Here is a 16,805-nt window from a genome sequence, read left to right on the forward strand (position 1 = left end):
TAAAAGATGGATTTGTTGAATAGAATTGAGTAGATTTGTTGAACAGAAGGTGTTATTTTAATACGCGCATTTCTTACCGTCATACAAATTCTGATGGTGAAGTTTTTTCCCTATTTTAATTTCTTTTTTAATTGCACCCATCACTGTAGTATGAGTGCCTTCCATGTAAAACCAGGAGGAAGATTCCTGTCTGTGATATTATTTTGCTTTAGAAAAAAAAAATTAAATTTTAAAAGATCAAAAAAAGTCTTCCAGGGGTGTAAGCAACATGTTCTTTAAATCTAGAGTGAAGCAGTATCAGTTAGGTGTGTATTTTAAAAAGGGGGGAGGAAGAAAAAAGGTAAGAAGCAAGAAAGCCATACCCACAGGAATGAGACACTAAAGAAAACATGTACCTTAAGAAGGGAAAATACTGCACGGACAGACTGAATGTTTGAACTCTTAGTAAAGGAAATTTATCACTGTCTTGAATTTGGAGGCTTTAAAATGGGAGATAAGTGCACTTTGGGTAAATATCCATTAAGACAACGTTTAGATCAAGAGCTATGCAGAGTTCTGTGGAAATTAGCTCTGGAATAAAGCTTCTATCTCCAGCTATTATGAAAAGCCACTTGCAATCTGATGATTTTTATTATGCTGTTTCATAACAGTACATTTTATTTAGGAGTGTTTTAGCAAAGAATGATGCCACCTATTGGAAACTGCATCGTGCCACTGTGGTATCCAGCATTTTTTATTTGCAGTGCAAGTGCAAGAGGTAAATTGCCATATTTTGAGAAATCAAACAGAATTCTTGCTGTATTAATCCCTTGAGTGGCAGTGCACATTTGCACACACAAAAGTGAATATGTGTGCATTTTTCCTATGCACTGGAAAGAAACAAGAAGGTATGTGTGTCCATCCCCTTAAACGTGTTTGCCTTCATTCCTTCCAATTACGCAAGCACAATGGCAGAACACAGCAGCTGAGGAGACCTGAAGTCTTACAAGATTCTGCAGAGCTCTGTTCCGCAAAAGGGTTTGTAACTTTAGTAGAGAGATCTCCTAATGAAGTATTTCTTTTTTCTGTCTGTCCCCCCTAAGGGAATAGACTTCCTCTGACCTCATAACATGGAGAATTTCCTTAGCCTAAATTGTATGTTGCCTGTATAATTTTATTACCACCAGTCTTTCCTCTGGCTAGCTTGGGGAATCCATTGCAAATGTGCCCCTAATGCTAGTGTTGTAGCTCTGTTGGCAAAACTAATGCTCCCTGCAGGGTCTGTAATGCTTAGCAATTGCTGGGTCAGCTCCTAAGAGTTTCTGGGAGTCTATTCTAAAACTCATTTACCAAAATCCTTTTCAGACGTTGGTGTGAAAAGATGATTTTTCTTCCTCCTGCTGGGAGAAAGAACAGATTTCCCCCCCCCCAAGCCAGTGACTCATCAGCCCTGCAGAACTGTTTACATGTTATGTATATGGCATTACTTAGTGGTAAATAACTAAAAATGTCTTTTATTTTTCTGGGCAGAGCAACTAAGCTTATTTTTGGATGAGTGATTTAAATGTGACGATGTCCGCCCATTTCTCTGCCAGAATGATGTGACATAGGTGGTGTCCAAGGGTTTTGCCTCAGCCCACAGGGTGTGGGCAGTGTGAATGCATGACTTGCTGTAATAAGAGCACAATCTAGATCTACTGAGTACAGGAATTACTGCTTTTCAAAGAAGAAAATACTGTTCTCTTCATCCCATGAGTTGTATAAAGCTGAAGCCTTTAAACCAGCTGATACACAGCTGGGTTTCCAGTGTCAGGCCCTGCAAAATGTAGTAACTCAGAGCTCTTTTCCAACAGCAATGGGTTACATTTTAAAAAGGAAACACCATTTTTGAGAAGTAGTTATGTCTTCCAATAATGTTAAACTAGAAAGGCTGGAAAAACCCAAAAGGAATTTTAGTCTCTGGTATTATGTACTGTTATGAATATGACATTTGTATCATTGGGCATTCTTTGCAGATGCTTCTTTTTTTCATAGCAGCGTTGAAGAACTTGGTTGTACAGTGCATGAAAAATGAATGAGCCCTGCTGGCATACTTCCCACTGCGTCCCAAATCCGATCGCAGAAAGCCTTGTCTGCCTGCTCGCTCTGAGGGATTTTGAAATGCTGTCTGGTTCAGTAGATATCTCAGTAGTGAAAATCATGATTTCTGTTTTACTCATTTGGGATTTTTGTATGTAAAGGGAACTGATCCTCGTCTTACTGAGGTCAGTGTAAAAAGAGCTCACCATTCCATCGGCAGGAGTTAAATGAAATTTGTGGGAATATTAATTTCTTGTATTGTGGAATATTTTCCTTGTTCATAAGGAAATTTCTCATCTGTAAGCATTCCAATGGAAAAGTATCTGAAATTAAACGTATTTTAATTAAACATCCTTTGTTTTCTTTATAGTGATTAATGGCCATACACCTTGTTTACGGTTGTTGCTAGAAGTTGCAGACAACCCTGATGTGACAGACGCCAAAGGACAGTAAGTTTTCATTGTGATGGTTTTCTTTCAGCTCTGTGATTCAAATAGCATCTCAGATTTCTTACCAAAAAAGCATTTATTTGAAATCCTGTATTTCCTGCACTTCTCCTTATAGAATTTGGCAGAGATTACAAAGTAGACATTCAGTTGATCTAAGCCATGTGGAAAGGATTATTCATTAATCTTAACCTTTGCTTCATATTTTAAGCAACTCTTCGTCGATGCTGAGGGCCAGATTCAATAAAAACTGACAAGCTCCTGAGATGTTTCAATAGAGAGTCTTTTTCTTTCTAAAACATTGCTATTTCAGGGTTTAGATGGTATATTAGGCTGGTGCAGTGAGACAGAATGTTTATTTGAGGTGACACATGAATCTGAGATGTTCCTACAAAAATGTTACTTCTCGTTAAATGGCAGTTATAGAGGGAGAATCAAGTATATTTTTAAAGTGAAAATGTGAATGGTTTAAAAAACTCATTTGCGGTGCCTGGAACATATCTGACTATGCATATAATTTTAAATGGTAATTGTCTCATCCAAAAATGGAAGGAGAATAGATCCCTTTCTGAAAAAAATGGAAGGTATGTTAGTCCAAATTTTGGCTTGAATAGTTTCCGCATGCCCCTTCATCCCCTTTAAAGCAATTGCGCAGCATTTGCAAAAGAAATGTTTTGTGTGGTTGTCAACTTGGTAACTAGCAGGGACATTCATTCACAACACTTGGGTATTGTAAAGCTCATGTGTCGCCGGAGGTGACAGTAATTCTAGGCTATTATTGAATGATGTTGCTCTGTAAACTGCTTACAAATGAGTTTGTTTCTGTTTCAGTCATGGTAGTTGGTTGTTAAACATCTTAGTAATTTCGTACAAAAGGTCTTCACTTGGGTGTTACATAGGCAAGTATGGTGAAAGAATCATAGAATCATAGAATCATAGAATGTTTTGGGTTGGAAGGGACCCCTAGAGGTCATCTAGTCCAACCCCCAAAACAGGTTTGTGGGTAAGAACGGAGAGAAATATAAGGCTTCCTGATTTCTCTATTCCTGTAAGTTAGCAGTGGCCAGCAGTATGTCATTTTATAGCTGTGACTGGTTTGCTTTTGTTTTTTCTAGAACCCCACTAATGCTTGCAGTGGCATATGGGCACATTGATGCTGTTTCTTTATTACTTGAAAAAGAAGCATCTGTAGATGCAGCTGATCTCCTGGGATGCACAGCTTTACATCGAGGGGTGACTTAATTTTTATGATTCTTAATTATTGGTTTTACTGTGACTACAACTCACTTATAAATACAGGGATATTGAATGTAGGGAACACTGTTAATGATTGGAAACCTGACCAAGCACAGTCAGTGAGGTAAAAAGGAGGACAGATATACTCTCAGTAATGCTCTGCTTTTGACTGTATTTCACATTCACTTCAATTAATTAGATAAAATACTAATTAGACCAATTTTTCTTGGCTCTAGACACTTTACAATAGCAGTCATTATTCATATAACAGAGCACCTTCTGAAAATAATTTCTTTAAAAGAACTGCCTAGCAGTTATTTTCATTTTTTCTTGGGGAGGATGGTGTAAATAAGCCTTAAGTTTTGATCTGGAGGCAGTGAAACTTGAGGCAGTTCTAATCTTTTCAATGAGTCTGCTTCTTACCCAATGTGAAGTTGATGCAAGAGATGATATTTATACAGAACTCTATGATAAGTGCAGTGAGCAGTTCAGCTTAGGGGTTCAACACTTTTCTGTCATAAAAACTATGGCATAAAATTTCTGTTCTGTATTGATACCAATACATGAACATGACCAAGATACCACAGCTAACCTATGTATGATACAGAGGTCATTGATGGTAGCCGGCCAGCTGTTAAAGCAGCTTTCCCTATTTCTGATTATATTCTTGATTCTTTTTTCCTTCAGTCCTTCTCTCACATTCGTACATGGTTTTGGGAAGCCAGACTCTGGTTTTCTGAACCTCACCCCTTGTTCATCTGTTTCCTTAGTCTTAAACTCCTCCTTGTTTTTGTGCCTCACTTCGCGGAGTCTCCTCCACAGGCTAGGAAGCAATGCCTTTAAAAGACAGCACCAAATACATTTCAGTGCATCAGTTATCATAGGTATTCATGGGAGCAAAGGAGCTTTCATCTCTGCCTTCTGAATCCCATCCAGGCTGTTTCATGTTCACAGGCATCAATCATATTCCGTATTTCCTAGGCAAGAATCTGTATTATGTCAACCTCTTTACATTGAGAAATGATAACTCATTTCTTTGTTACCAGATTATGACTGGGCACGAAGAGTGTGTTCAGATGCTGTTAGAGAAAGAAGTATCTATTTTATGTAAAGACGCCAGAGGCAGAACACCTCTGCACTTTGCAGCAGCTCGGGGTCACGCCACTTGGCTGAGTGAATTACTGCAGATAGCACTTTCAGAGGAAGACTGCAGTTTGAAAGATAATCAAGGTTATACACCGCTGCACTGGGCTTGTTACAACGGTAAGTTTCTCCCTGTGGAATTTTGCCAAGTTCAAATGTGGCCTCAGTTTTAGGGAAACATGATAACAAAGCAGCCTAACACTTTGAGAGGCTTGAAATGAAGCAGCAAATTATCTCCCCTCTGCTTGCTCTCCATAGTTAGCGTTTGCTATGTTCACCCTTCAGTTCAGAAGCCAGGAAAATTCCAGCAATACTTCCCAGTGGCTTTGCAGCTCATTTGCTCCCAGTCACAGGAGGCCAGGGTGAAATTCTGGTTTTACTGATGTCAGCGATGAAATTCTCATTGATTGCTGTGGGGCCAGTGATGAAGAGACCACATGAATGGATGGATATTCTGAACTGATTATTCTAAACTAGTTTCCGAACTTTTTGCTTAATATAAGGATAAAGTTTCCTAATACCATAATTTAAGACCATGTTTGGAGATGTGTAAGGCAACATAAAAAACGTCACATAAAAAAGAGACTTTTTTTCCTTTCCTTTTTTTTTCAGTAAGTGCTAATATTAGCCTGGATCTATCTTGCTGCTGCCATAAAAACCCCCAAAACCTGTTCATAATTTTATTTCGTAAGAGCTTATATAGGCACTGTGTTCAACTTTGAATTTACTGTTAAATTCAAATCTGTATAAGCCTAATATGAATGAAGTGAACTACTTGCTTTGCGCAACACTGTCTGATCTCTTACAGGTCATGAAAACTGCATAGAGGTACTTCTGGAACAAAAATTTTTCCGCACATTCTATGGTAATAGCTTCTCTCCATTGCACTGTGCCGTGTAAGTAGAAATCTCCAGTAACAAATGCTTAGGGTGTGTTTGGGAAAAGTAGTAGTATGAGAAGGCGGCGCTTTTTTTTTTTTTTAGATCACTTGCATGAGCAAGTAAAGCTGATCATAAAATTGTGCTTGTACTTTTGCTGAAAAAGTGGCAGAATAAAGAGTATTTTTGCATAAATTTCATACATTTAGGCTGTTATTTGATCAAAATTCTGACTTGTAATTAAGTAGCTGCATTTCTGCTCCCTTTCTAGTTTCTTTTCCCTTGCTTACAACTACAGATCTATGCCTTTTCTTCACACAGGCTGGAACTTCATAGTTCTTCCATTCTTAGGCCGTGACCTGGGCTATAGTGCCTTGGTCCCTGTAAGTATGAGCTTTTGAGGTTCCTTTGAAACCCAATGGCTGAAAGTTAATAAATTTGTCAGAATCAAGATGATTCTTTTTTAGCAATAGGAACAAAGCCTTAATGAAGATGATTTGAAACAACAATTTATGTCATGCTAGAATGGTGTTCTGTGCAGGCCATATTTTTTTCCAAGACATCCTCAGTGAGTGTTTTGCAGACTGATTTTCTTCATGGTCTTTTTTCCTTGTGAGATAGACCCTGTCCTGAAGGTTTTTTACTTCTTACCCAGGTCCCAGCCAAAGGGATTGATCAGTTCTCATATTACTTATGAACAACAAAAAGGTGGTGGCTATTATGAGTTATTCTTCTTCTTCCATGCATATATTTCATACATATTCAAGTAAAGCAGTATGATTTCATATGGGAAGGATTCTAACAGAGCAAAATAATAACTTTTCATAATATAATTGCAAATGCATTTTCTTTTAAATGCAAGATTACTTTAGTTTGTAGGACCTAACATGCTTATTAAAACATGTAAGCGATCAGAAGAGTAAGAAATTAAACACTGAAGAAACAAATGCAAACCTTCCTAATTTCTGCCAACAGTTAGAATGACTGTGTTCTATTCTATGTTCTCTGAGAAGAATGAATGTCTTCCAGAAGTAATGATAGGAGTTGCTATTGTGTAGGCTTCCCTTCTAAGGTCCGCATCATTGGAAAGTAGAAAAGAAATTTGTTCTGTGTCAGACTTCGAAATTATAAAAACCCCAATACATCAGTGAAATAAAAGTATATCTAAAGCACTGTTTTTACTCTGCTTAAAATAAAATAATTTGTGGCTGAGACATAGTATTTGAAATCTGAATTTCTAGTGATAGCTTTGAAATTTTTTTTTCAATATTTATATTCTTTAGATATAAAAAAAACCTAATAGGTCATTCTCAAATCCATTAAAAATGTGTGCAGCTTACAAATGCATGCAAATTTAAAATTAAAACAGCTGCTAATCCAGCGTGGGTGCATGTTAGCTATACTATATGGCCAGTACTGTTACTAAACACTGTTCATTTTCAGAATGAAATGAGACAAATTAACAGTAACCAGAAAGAGTATTAATTGAATACGTCCATGAAGAAAAAGTATTAAATGTGTGAGTTGGGAGAGATGTGGGCTTCAGTACATAAAACATTAGAATAAAGCTTTCTATATGTAGGTATCTGTGACTAAGTGCTTTCCAGATCCAGGTGTGTTTGACATTTAGACTAAAGGATTTTAAGGTATTAAGGTTTTAATCCTATGTTGGTGCTGCACTTTCAATTACCTTTGTGCATAGTGAATTGCAAGATCAACTTTGCTTTAGAGACTGGAATTCATAGTAGCAGGTGCAGTTTGGTTAAATGGAGAGATGATGAATAATCAGAAATGTAACTGAAAGCATTACGGCAAAGGTATGTTAGGATAACTTATAAATAACCAATAAGAAATATTAACGGGAAGTGAAAGTAAATTAATACTGGAAAGTGGGAAAAGGTGTAGACTTTTTACCTTTTTGAAGATGTCTTTTCTTTGGCAGAATCAATGATCACGAAAACTGTGCATCACTGCTCATCGGAGCCATCGATGCCAGCATTGTCAATTGCAAAGATGACAAAGGAAGGTAATAGTTTCTTAAACAAATTGCATTTGATCTTCAGGAATCCATCTAGTATTTTTCATAATTCTTTCTGAACCTCTGGAACTAATCCTTATCTGATATGGTTGAACTAAGACTTGTCATGCTGACTCTCTCAGACAGTAGTTTACACTGCACCAGAGTTAAATGGTGCCTCACTTGAAGCAAGAACACTACCAAGCATTCAGTTTCATAGTACATCTGAAAGGAAATGAAAAAGAAAGAGTATTTTGTTTGCTTAGAACAACTCTGACTATAGGCTGTTTCCTTGAACCAGTTTTCTTTGTTAAATATTTAAACACGTTTATCTTTGCTAAATGGAGTGATACTATTACACGTAGAAAAGTATTTCATTAAAAGCTTTAAATGTTATGTTAGCATTCTCAAGGCACACAACTCAAAACATCTATGCAGCAAAGTAATACTGATACAGCAAGAGATATGCATTCAGACAAATCCCTAATTTGTTACGTTGATAATCTCCCCACTGTGTGTGCGCGTGTGTATATATTTAATTAAAATTGGTGAAATTCTAAAAATGGAATACTCATTGTTTCCATTAAATAAACCAATTCAAGACCTTCAGTAATGGTGATTACTTACTCCTACAAGGGTAAGACCTAAGACCACCTCACCCTTACTGATAAGCAAAACCCGAAGTAACGCTGTGAGCTGGGCTGTGTACCAACTATCTTTCATCTCTATTAGTCACACTTCAGACCCAAAATGCCATAGGGCATAATGCAAACCAATTCTAGTGTCTCGATCTTGTGGAAACTGATAAACTTCAAAGTGGATGGAATTCCTTCTGCCTTTTACAGTAATACTGTTATTGTAGCTTGTTGCTGAAGTATTTCTGACTGTAACTTAAAATACTTTAATTTTTTTAAATAATGGATCTGTTCTTTTCTGATCGTTCTTCCCATCTTAGGCTTGTTAAAAAAAATAAAAGCAGATGAATAAGAATGAGGGATTGTTCTGCTTTTCATATTATGCAGTATGCTCCATTAAAATAAATAAGCTGCTAATATGAGATTCTCTGCAGTATCATGTCTCCACGGTATCATATCCACTTTATGCCTCCGTTTTTTTCAAGTTTATATTGCACCAGGACAAGAGACTGTAATTATTCTTAACTTATTTCAGATGCTGCTACTATAATGTTCCCCTGGTGATAACCTAAAATTTCATAGGGGGGAAAAAAAATTTAAAATATCTTGCACTTCCAGGTTCTTGGGAAGGTAAGGAAGCAGGAACATTGTCGTTCTTTAGCAACAGCTGTGGTCGTGTTACTGTCCCCACAGAACGCCCCTTCACGCAGCAGCCTTTGCGGATCACGTGGAGTGCCTCCAGCTCCTCCTGAGTCACAGCGCACAAGTGAATGCTGCGGATCATGCAGGGAAAACACCTCTCATGATGGCAGCTCAAAATGGTCACGTAGGTGCTGTAGGTAAGTACATCCTTGCCTCTGTTCATCTTGAAGGGTGAGTGCTACTGCAGTAATTTTTCTTTTCCTGTGAAAACTTAAGGAAGGGAAATAAATTGAGTGGATGTCTGTAAGAGGCTACCTTTACATCTGTAAAAAAATTTTTTTTTTCTTCTCAGTCATTGCTTCTCAGCAGTCTTGGTGAACTTTTGCAATAACAAACTTGAGTCTTATTTCCTCCTAAGAGCACACTGTAAAGAGCATGAGGGGAGTAATAACTGTTCTCCTGTTTACTTCCTTGATTGTATGGAGTAGTAAAACTGCACGTGTGAAAAGGATTGTGTAACCTTTTTTTCCGCTCTATTATAGCAAGTTCTATTCTTAAAATGGCAGCTATCAGCAGCTGCTTTTCCAGGCTAGACTGTATACTATAGACATACAGATTAGGGTCATATTGGCTTAACAGAATTCCCTTTTCTCTAGCTTCAACAGCACAGACCACACCCTAAATTCTTTATATCCACTTAGTCCTCTCAAAGCAGGATCCACAGTTGTTCTCGGGAGGAGGTGATTCAGGCAGAACTTGCTGATCTGCAAATGGGGAAGTTTATAAATAAAGTAAGATGAATATATGATTGACAGTTTGGAGCACAATGAGATCTTAGCTCTGCCTTCGCTTGCTGATTAACTGCACAAGACTAGACTGTTCTCTTTCATTGTTTTCACTTCAAGTTCATAAAGCTTATATCACATAAAGGCTTAATTGATTAGCACTTATGCACATGCTTATTGAAATAGTGATTTTTTTCCTCTGTTTTTACATGTTCGTCTGCCCGTTGGGTTTGTTCATTGATTTCTGTTTTGTACCTCAGACTTTTTGGTGAATATTGCCAAGGCTGACCTGACATTAAAAGATAAGGAGTTGAATACATCTTTGCACTTGGCTAGCAGTAAAGTAAGTTGAAGACCTCTGTGTGCTTCTCTTCACAGTTTCTCTGTGTGTGTGTGTGTGTGTGTGTGTGTGTGTGTGTGTTTATGCTCCTAAAAATTTTTCTGCAATGGAAATGTGATGGTGAAACTTGTGGTGAGGAAGGGAGCATTGTTCCAAGCTTTTTCTCAAGTCTGTTTCAAGGTTTAGTAAACTGAGAAATACGGATGCCTCTTATGACAACTGAAACATAAGGAAGGGAAACAAAGAGAAATAATGGAAAATCTTTTGGGATTTTACCAAATAACCTCACTGTAAAATAGCTTAAGATAGGTTCTGTGGCAAAGGGAAAGAAAAAAAAATTATTCTTTTTTCTTATTCTCCAGTTTCTGTGGAAGGAACGCAAAATTTTCCTTTATGCTCTGTAGCAGTAAAACCAGAGGCATTGATTAGATTGGTGGTGGTGTCTTTTTCCCACCCTTTCTTCTTCTTAATTCCAATTGCTACTGCCATTTCTGCAAGAAAAAAATTGCCCATGGGATTCCTTCTCCTGGGCCTTTTCTTTTGCTCCTATCCACAGATTGGATTCCAGTGTGACAGTATTACTCCCGTTTCTGCAGACACATAAGTCTCGCTGAATTCTCAAGGTCCTTCAGGCAGCTGTTCGCCTGCCAGGGCAGTAGGCTCTGCGTCTGCGACTTGCTGTGCTGAAACAATATCAGAAATCAGGCCCGCATCTGTATTATTTCCAAAGTTTCATTATTAGACCTCTCACACCAAAGGGATTTTGTAATTGCTTATTAATAACACAGAAAGGATAGTATTAGTTGTTGAAATTAAAGAGTGTCTTTCTATGTTACTATGTAGTTCTAATAAATAATCCATTGAATGCTCTCTCAAGAGAAATAGCAGTCTTCTCTGAAAGCTGAGGAGGTGAATTCATATATGAACGAATGGAGGGTTGAAAGGCAGGTGCAGGTCTGAATTTCTGAATGTGCTAAAGCATCCTAGCAGTGGCAGTTTGTAAATGGTATTTTTAAGGCTTCTACAGTTCACCTACTACACGTCCTTATAAGCTGAGTAGCATGTTTTGTAATTCAAATTGTGTTATTGAATTTCACTTTTATATGTAACATTTCTTTTGCCTTAACTTCAAACTCCTCAGCAAATTAACACTGTTTGTTTTTTTTCCCAACTACAGGGTCATGAAAAATGTGCCTTGTTAATACTTGACAAGATACAAGAACAGAGCCTTATTAATGCAAAAAATAATGCATTACAGACGTAAGTATAGCCTGATCCTCTCAAGTTCAGTTGACTTACCAGAAGATTCCAATTTAGCATTTCAAATTCATGTCTCAGATTTTTTTATAGAACAAAATATTGATTTCTGATTTTTTTGAGTGCTTGCCCTTGAAAAGATCAGATTTGTATTGCATTTTGCCTTTTAATTTTGAATCCTTTGATTCTCTACATGGTCTGGTGGAAAAATTATATGAGGTCATTTACTTGAAGACTATATAAAAATGTCTATTAATCATGTGAATGTATGAGTATACATCTGGCATTTCCTAGCTTTTTGAGCCTCACCTTAAATCTTAAATAATTTCTTTAGACTTAAGGTGGTACATTTGATCTTCAGAAGGTTTTTTAGGTGATGTTTTATGTGTAACTCCCATCCATACCAGACATTATCAGCAGAGTTAGAACCCTTAATATTCTTAGTCCAGCAACTGTTTGGCAGGGGGAATCCCACAGGAGAAGATTCAACCACGAGTTCAGGTGGCAGATCATCTAGTGCTTGCAGAAGAATTCATTCCGTCTTAGCCCTTTGTTCCCCCCCTTCCAATATGAAATTGTTTTTCCTGTCCCACCAGCTGTCCCCAAACGGGACCATTGGGTGTTGGCCTAGGAAGGGAGCAAACCAGTGATTATTTTTAATTTCTGTCTGCTCTGCAGTAACGAAGACTAGCAATCGAGTATTCAAGGATAAAAAGGCAATACAATAATTTTGAACAGTCTGTAGTAGCCAGAATGAAGGATGAAACAAAGGCATTTCTTCAGTCTTAGATTAATTTTCCTTTTAAATGTCAGTTGTGTGCTGCAAACAGTGGATAAATGGGAGCTTTTTAAAGAAAAGCTCTAGACTGGAAAGTATTAAGCAGTCTTTGTGTATGTAAAGGTAATTATATTTGTCTTGCACAAATGTGGAACATGAGGATTATTTTAAAGGCTGTAATGTAATTTAGTGTCTACAATATAATTGTAATGATCCAAAAAAGGAAAACATTCTCTTTCTGATGCTGGGTATGCTTTAAGCATTACCTAACTTTTTTTTAGAAAGTCTATTTTAAACTGAACTTGAATTTAATTGTTATGTTTTTGTAGACCTCTCCATATTGCTGCACGAAACGGCTTAAAGATGGTGGTTGAAGAGTTGCTAGCCAAAGGGGCATGTGTCCTAGCAGTAGATGAAAATGGTAAGTAAATAATACACTTTGACAATCTTCAGTAGGACCCAGCAGGTAATTTTACAGCCGTCTGAAGCAATAGACTTAAAAGCTGACGATAGACATCATTGATGCTTTTATCCTTCCAAGAACAGACAATGAGCTGTGTGAGTACCTATTTAAAAAAAAAAAAAAGATACTATTTATTTTTCTTTAATACAAAAATGTATTCTAAACATCACAGCGGTCCCTTTTACTGTTCATTTTGCATGTACTGTCAACAGCTAGTCTTTTTTAATGCTTGAGTGCAGTGGTAACTTGAATTTCCTAAACATGCAAGTGGCACCGGATAATTCTGACGCCTTGCAGAAGAATTAAGGATTATGCATTCAATCAGCGCATGTTTTAATGGGTAGGAAGAAAACCATCAACACATGTTTGTGATTGTGTCCTAGTTCATTCTGAGACCAACGCTTGTGCTTACTAATCGTCTGACCTAATGCAAAATGCAAGTAAATTACTGTTGCCTCATAAAATACATGATTAGTTAATAAATCTGATAATTTTGTTTCAGATCTCAATGAAGTCCTTCCCTAAACATTACAAAGCCCATAGAGGGCTGTGCTTCTATAATTATATAATGTTTTAAAAAATGTATTCCTGAAATAAGCTGGTCTTTCTTACAATACTGACTTCATAGCATTAATGTAACAATTCGGTACCTCCATCTTGCCATATCTGTAAAGTAACAATAATAATACTCACCCATCATTGCAAGACATTTGAGATCTATGGATGAAAAGAACTGAGTGGTGAGTATTTCCTATTAACCAAATGCTACCTAGATATACTTGCATGAATGAGTTCTGCTGAAGTCATCTGGCCCTAACCTCATATTAGGGATAGGGGACAGAAAAAATGAACCAGACTAGCTTCTAACCACAGTTTTTGTCATTAAAATTGTACATACAGATCCAGATAATCTGCATGTATGTAATGAAGTTTAAATTTGATACACGTTTAATTCTTCTAGGAACAACTGCATACCCAGTTTAAAAGAGAGAAGTTTAAGTACAGTCTTAGTGTAAGTACAATTCTAAAGAGTATTCACGCTTGGAACTTAGTGGAAGAGTAAATTCCATTTAGGGTATGCATTCGCTGCAGTCAGTGCTTAAATGTGGGTAGTTTGCTACAAAACTGTACTCACATTTGTCCGCCAAACTCCCCTACACTGCAGGTGTTCTCAGCTCACTTGAGGCAGGAGGGTATTGGTAGCGGTCATTGCCTCAGATTACTGTTGCTTGCAGCACTTAAGATTTAGCCATCTTCAAAAGAATTTGTTTGCTCTTAGTATAAAGGAGGATTGGTTGGAAAGTGCTGGAGCACTACACAGCAGCCTGAAAAATGTATAGATAGCAAATGTAATCCGCATACTGGTTTCCAAGATCTGTATACATGAAGAGCTGCTTTAGGGGCAGTGCTTGGCCAGGAGCCACATTAAACTGCAGCAAAGACAAACTTTCAGTAGCTCCCCAGTTCTTTGTTTTACTGACATCTGTAGAATATTAACTGGGTACTTGATGTGTATGCCAAGCTTTCTGAATACAGTCGTTATTATTCTAACATAATGTAAATTTGGGTACCTAAACATCCACGTAGTCATACCCATTACACATGTGCCACGTGCACTGGTCTAATTCTTTTCTCTCATAATTTAATTCCTAAATAAACTGCTTTCTGAGTTGAGTAGATGCTCAACCGGTCAGTCTTTAAAATTGTTTACTTACTAGTTTAAAAACATTTTGAAGTAATATCTTTTATGTTCTAATGAAAGTCATTGTTCTCAGAATGAGACTTGTTCATATGCACAGAAACTGAAGCCAGTTTCTGTCCCTGTTGCTGTCCTCCCCATGTTCTGTATTCATCATACTGCCTGTGCTGTAGAACTGTGTTTTAGCAAGTGCTTTTATTCATATCGTGAAGTCCGTTTGCTGCCTGATTTTTAAAAAATAGTGCTTGTTGTGGTCACAGTGATTTAAATGCTCCATAAAGCGTGTATTTTCCCAGCATGTCTAATTTAAAAGAAGTAACATACCCCTGTTGCCTGGCATGATCGTAACTGAACATACATCTCCTGCTTACGACGTCATCTAGAGATGTATATGAGGAATGCTCAGTGCCATTCTCAGTACCCTTAGCACTAACCATTGCCTTGTCTGCATTTGTGCCCAGGTCATACGCCAGCCCTGGCTTGCGCTCCTAACAAAGACGTGGCTGACTGCCTGGCACTCATTTTGGCTACCATGATGCCTTTTTCTCCTTCCAGTTCAATGACGGCTTTCAACTTCGTTTGCTTTAAAAAAGACAATTTGGGCAGGACGCATCTCTGCGGTGGCTCCAGTATGGGTAGCACTAACTCTTACAATAAGGCCTTGAGTAATAACATAGGAACTGAGGACGGGTACAATGAAAATGATTCGGATTCTGAAACATTTTGACTTTTTATTATTCAAAACCTTTTTTTTCATTATTATTTCATTTCAGTGTTATTTTTGTCTTTTTAAACAGCTTAAATCCCACGGCTACGTTCTTAACTATTATTCTTGACAAGTAGGTATTGAAAGATTTGTAGAGTTGATGAGAATCAAGCCTTTAAGTCACAAAAGTTAGAGGGATTTACTGGAACGTATTCCCATTAATGTTTTGCAGCTTTTCAACTTCCTCATGTTTTCTTTAGGCCCTAAGTGCCCCTGTGGAAAGTCTCTACCTCTTATTTTAAGTAGAAAAAGTGAAAATGCCTTTTTTCTTTTTGACAGCACAAATAAACAGGGAGCTGTTTGTAAAAAGTTCTTACATGTTTTAGCTGTACCGTTAATACAGGAACATATTTCCAGTGTAGCCTTCATAGGTTCGAGCATCACCCTTTTCCTCTGTTTGTCTGTTTCCTGCTTCCAGGGGCTCTGTTAATTAGATTATTTTTTTTTTTTTTACACAAACCAAAGGTAAAGTTGTAAATCTTAAGGCTGCCTGTGTTACTTTTCTACAGGAAACAAAACCTTTTACATTCTGCATGTATTAAGCACTTAAAACCTACAGAAGGCACTTTTTACAGTTCTTAGTTGCAACACACAATTAGAAAAATAGTTACAAACTCTGAAGGCCAAATTCTACTTGTCTCACCATATTTTCCCATGGACATTAGTGGAACCACTGGGGTAAAATGAAAATAATTTGGCCCTTGTTTTTTTCAATTCAGCACAAACATGCACACTTTATTTGCACTACAGAATTAGGGTCACTGGACGTTTCTGTCACCTGAGCCATTAACCATGAATCTAGTATCAGAAAAAAAAAAAAAAAAAGAAAAAACAGGTGTAGACAAAGGTGTATGTAAAAGTTTATAATGACTTGCCAGCTTAAATGGATTGTTTTTTTCCTTTTCTATGCTTAAATAACTTATTTTTACTGTAAACAGTATCGAATTTTAAAATACTTTTGCCAGTGTTTGGCTTAACAGAGCAAAGGTAAAGCAATGAATGCGTAACACCAAAAGTTGAAATACCAAACACCAGAAAACATAGCAGTGTACCGTGCAGGAGATCAGAGTTAGATGCTAAAAAAGCCTATTGTCACCAGCTTTTAAAGCAATGTCAACTTTGTGAATATGTTTACTCCTTCTGCCAAAGTTTCTAGGTCAAATGGACCACGACCCTCGTCTGCAACAGAGGTACAAAAGGAAGAATGAGACTTTGTAAACAAAAACAAAAAAACTAAACAAAAAGCTATCACGAACTAACCAGCTGTACCAAGAGGACCAAATGCTTCAGTAATTAAATGGAAGACTTTGCTACTTTTATTTTTTCTTCAAATGTGAGTGACATAATGAAGTAGTTTTTCTAAACCATAAAAATATAAACTTTTGAGGTAATGAGTAGTCTTGAGTGAATTTTACATTTTATGACGCAGGTTTCAAGTTGACATTTGTAACTGATGATGTGTTGACCACAGGTTTGTTTTTTTTTTTTTCCAGACTAAAGAATATGTTCATATGCTTTTAATGTAAATGTGTTTATATTTATTTGAAATGAAACAAATGCCCAGGAAAAATAACTATGGCTTGTTCTCCTAGTTAGTATTTGTGCATACTATTTGGCGTGATGCGAAATGAAATGTGAATCTAGGCAAGACCGATGGCCTGA

The 16,805-nt window shown here is 37.1% G+C and overlaps 1 protein-coding gene across 2 annotated transcripts in view; it reads left to right on the top strand.

Annotated features, from left to right (window-relative positions):
* Positions 1–16,368, top strand: part of ANKRD44 (ankyrin repeat domain 44) — a 77,941-nt gene extending 61,573 nt beyond the window's left edge. The window contains exons 18-27 of one of the 2 annotated variants that reach the window (XM_035899062.1): positions 2,429–2,507; positions 3,620–3,737; positions 4,787–5,003; positions 5,692–5,779; positions 7,704–7,787; positions 9,107–9,252; positions 10,101–10,183; positions 11,358–11,440; positions 12,545–12,636; positions 16,293–16,368. In XM_035899062.1, coding sequence (XP_035754955.1) covers positions 2,429–2,507; positions 3,620–3,737; positions 4,787–5,003; positions 5,692–5,779; positions 7,704–7,787; positions 9,107–9,252; positions 10,101–10,183; positions 11,358–11,440; positions 12,545–12,636; positions 16,293–16,351 — 1,049 coding nt within the window. In that variant the 3' untranslated portion in view covers positions 16,352–16,368. Of the gene's footprint in view, positions 1–2,428; positions 2,508–3,619; positions 3,738–4,786; positions 5,004–5,691; positions 5,780–7,703; positions 7,788–9,106; positions 9,253–10,100; positions 10,184–11,357; positions 11,441–12,544; positions 12,637–14,838; positions 15,969–16,292 lie in introns of those variants that run through there. The other variant, XM_035899061.1, reaches the window with a different exon arrangement.
* The last annotated feature ends 437 nt before the right edge of the window (positions 16,369–16,805 follow it).

Source organism: Egretta garzetta, unplaced genomic scaffold (genome assembly GCF_000687185.1).
Source record: "Egretta garzetta isolate BGI_Z169 unplaced genomic scaffold, ASM68718v1 scaffold297, whole genome shotgun sequence".
NCBI classification, from domain to species: domain Eukaryota; kingdom Metazoa; phylum Chordata; class Aves; order Pelecaniformes; family Ardeidae; genus Egretta; species Egretta garzetta.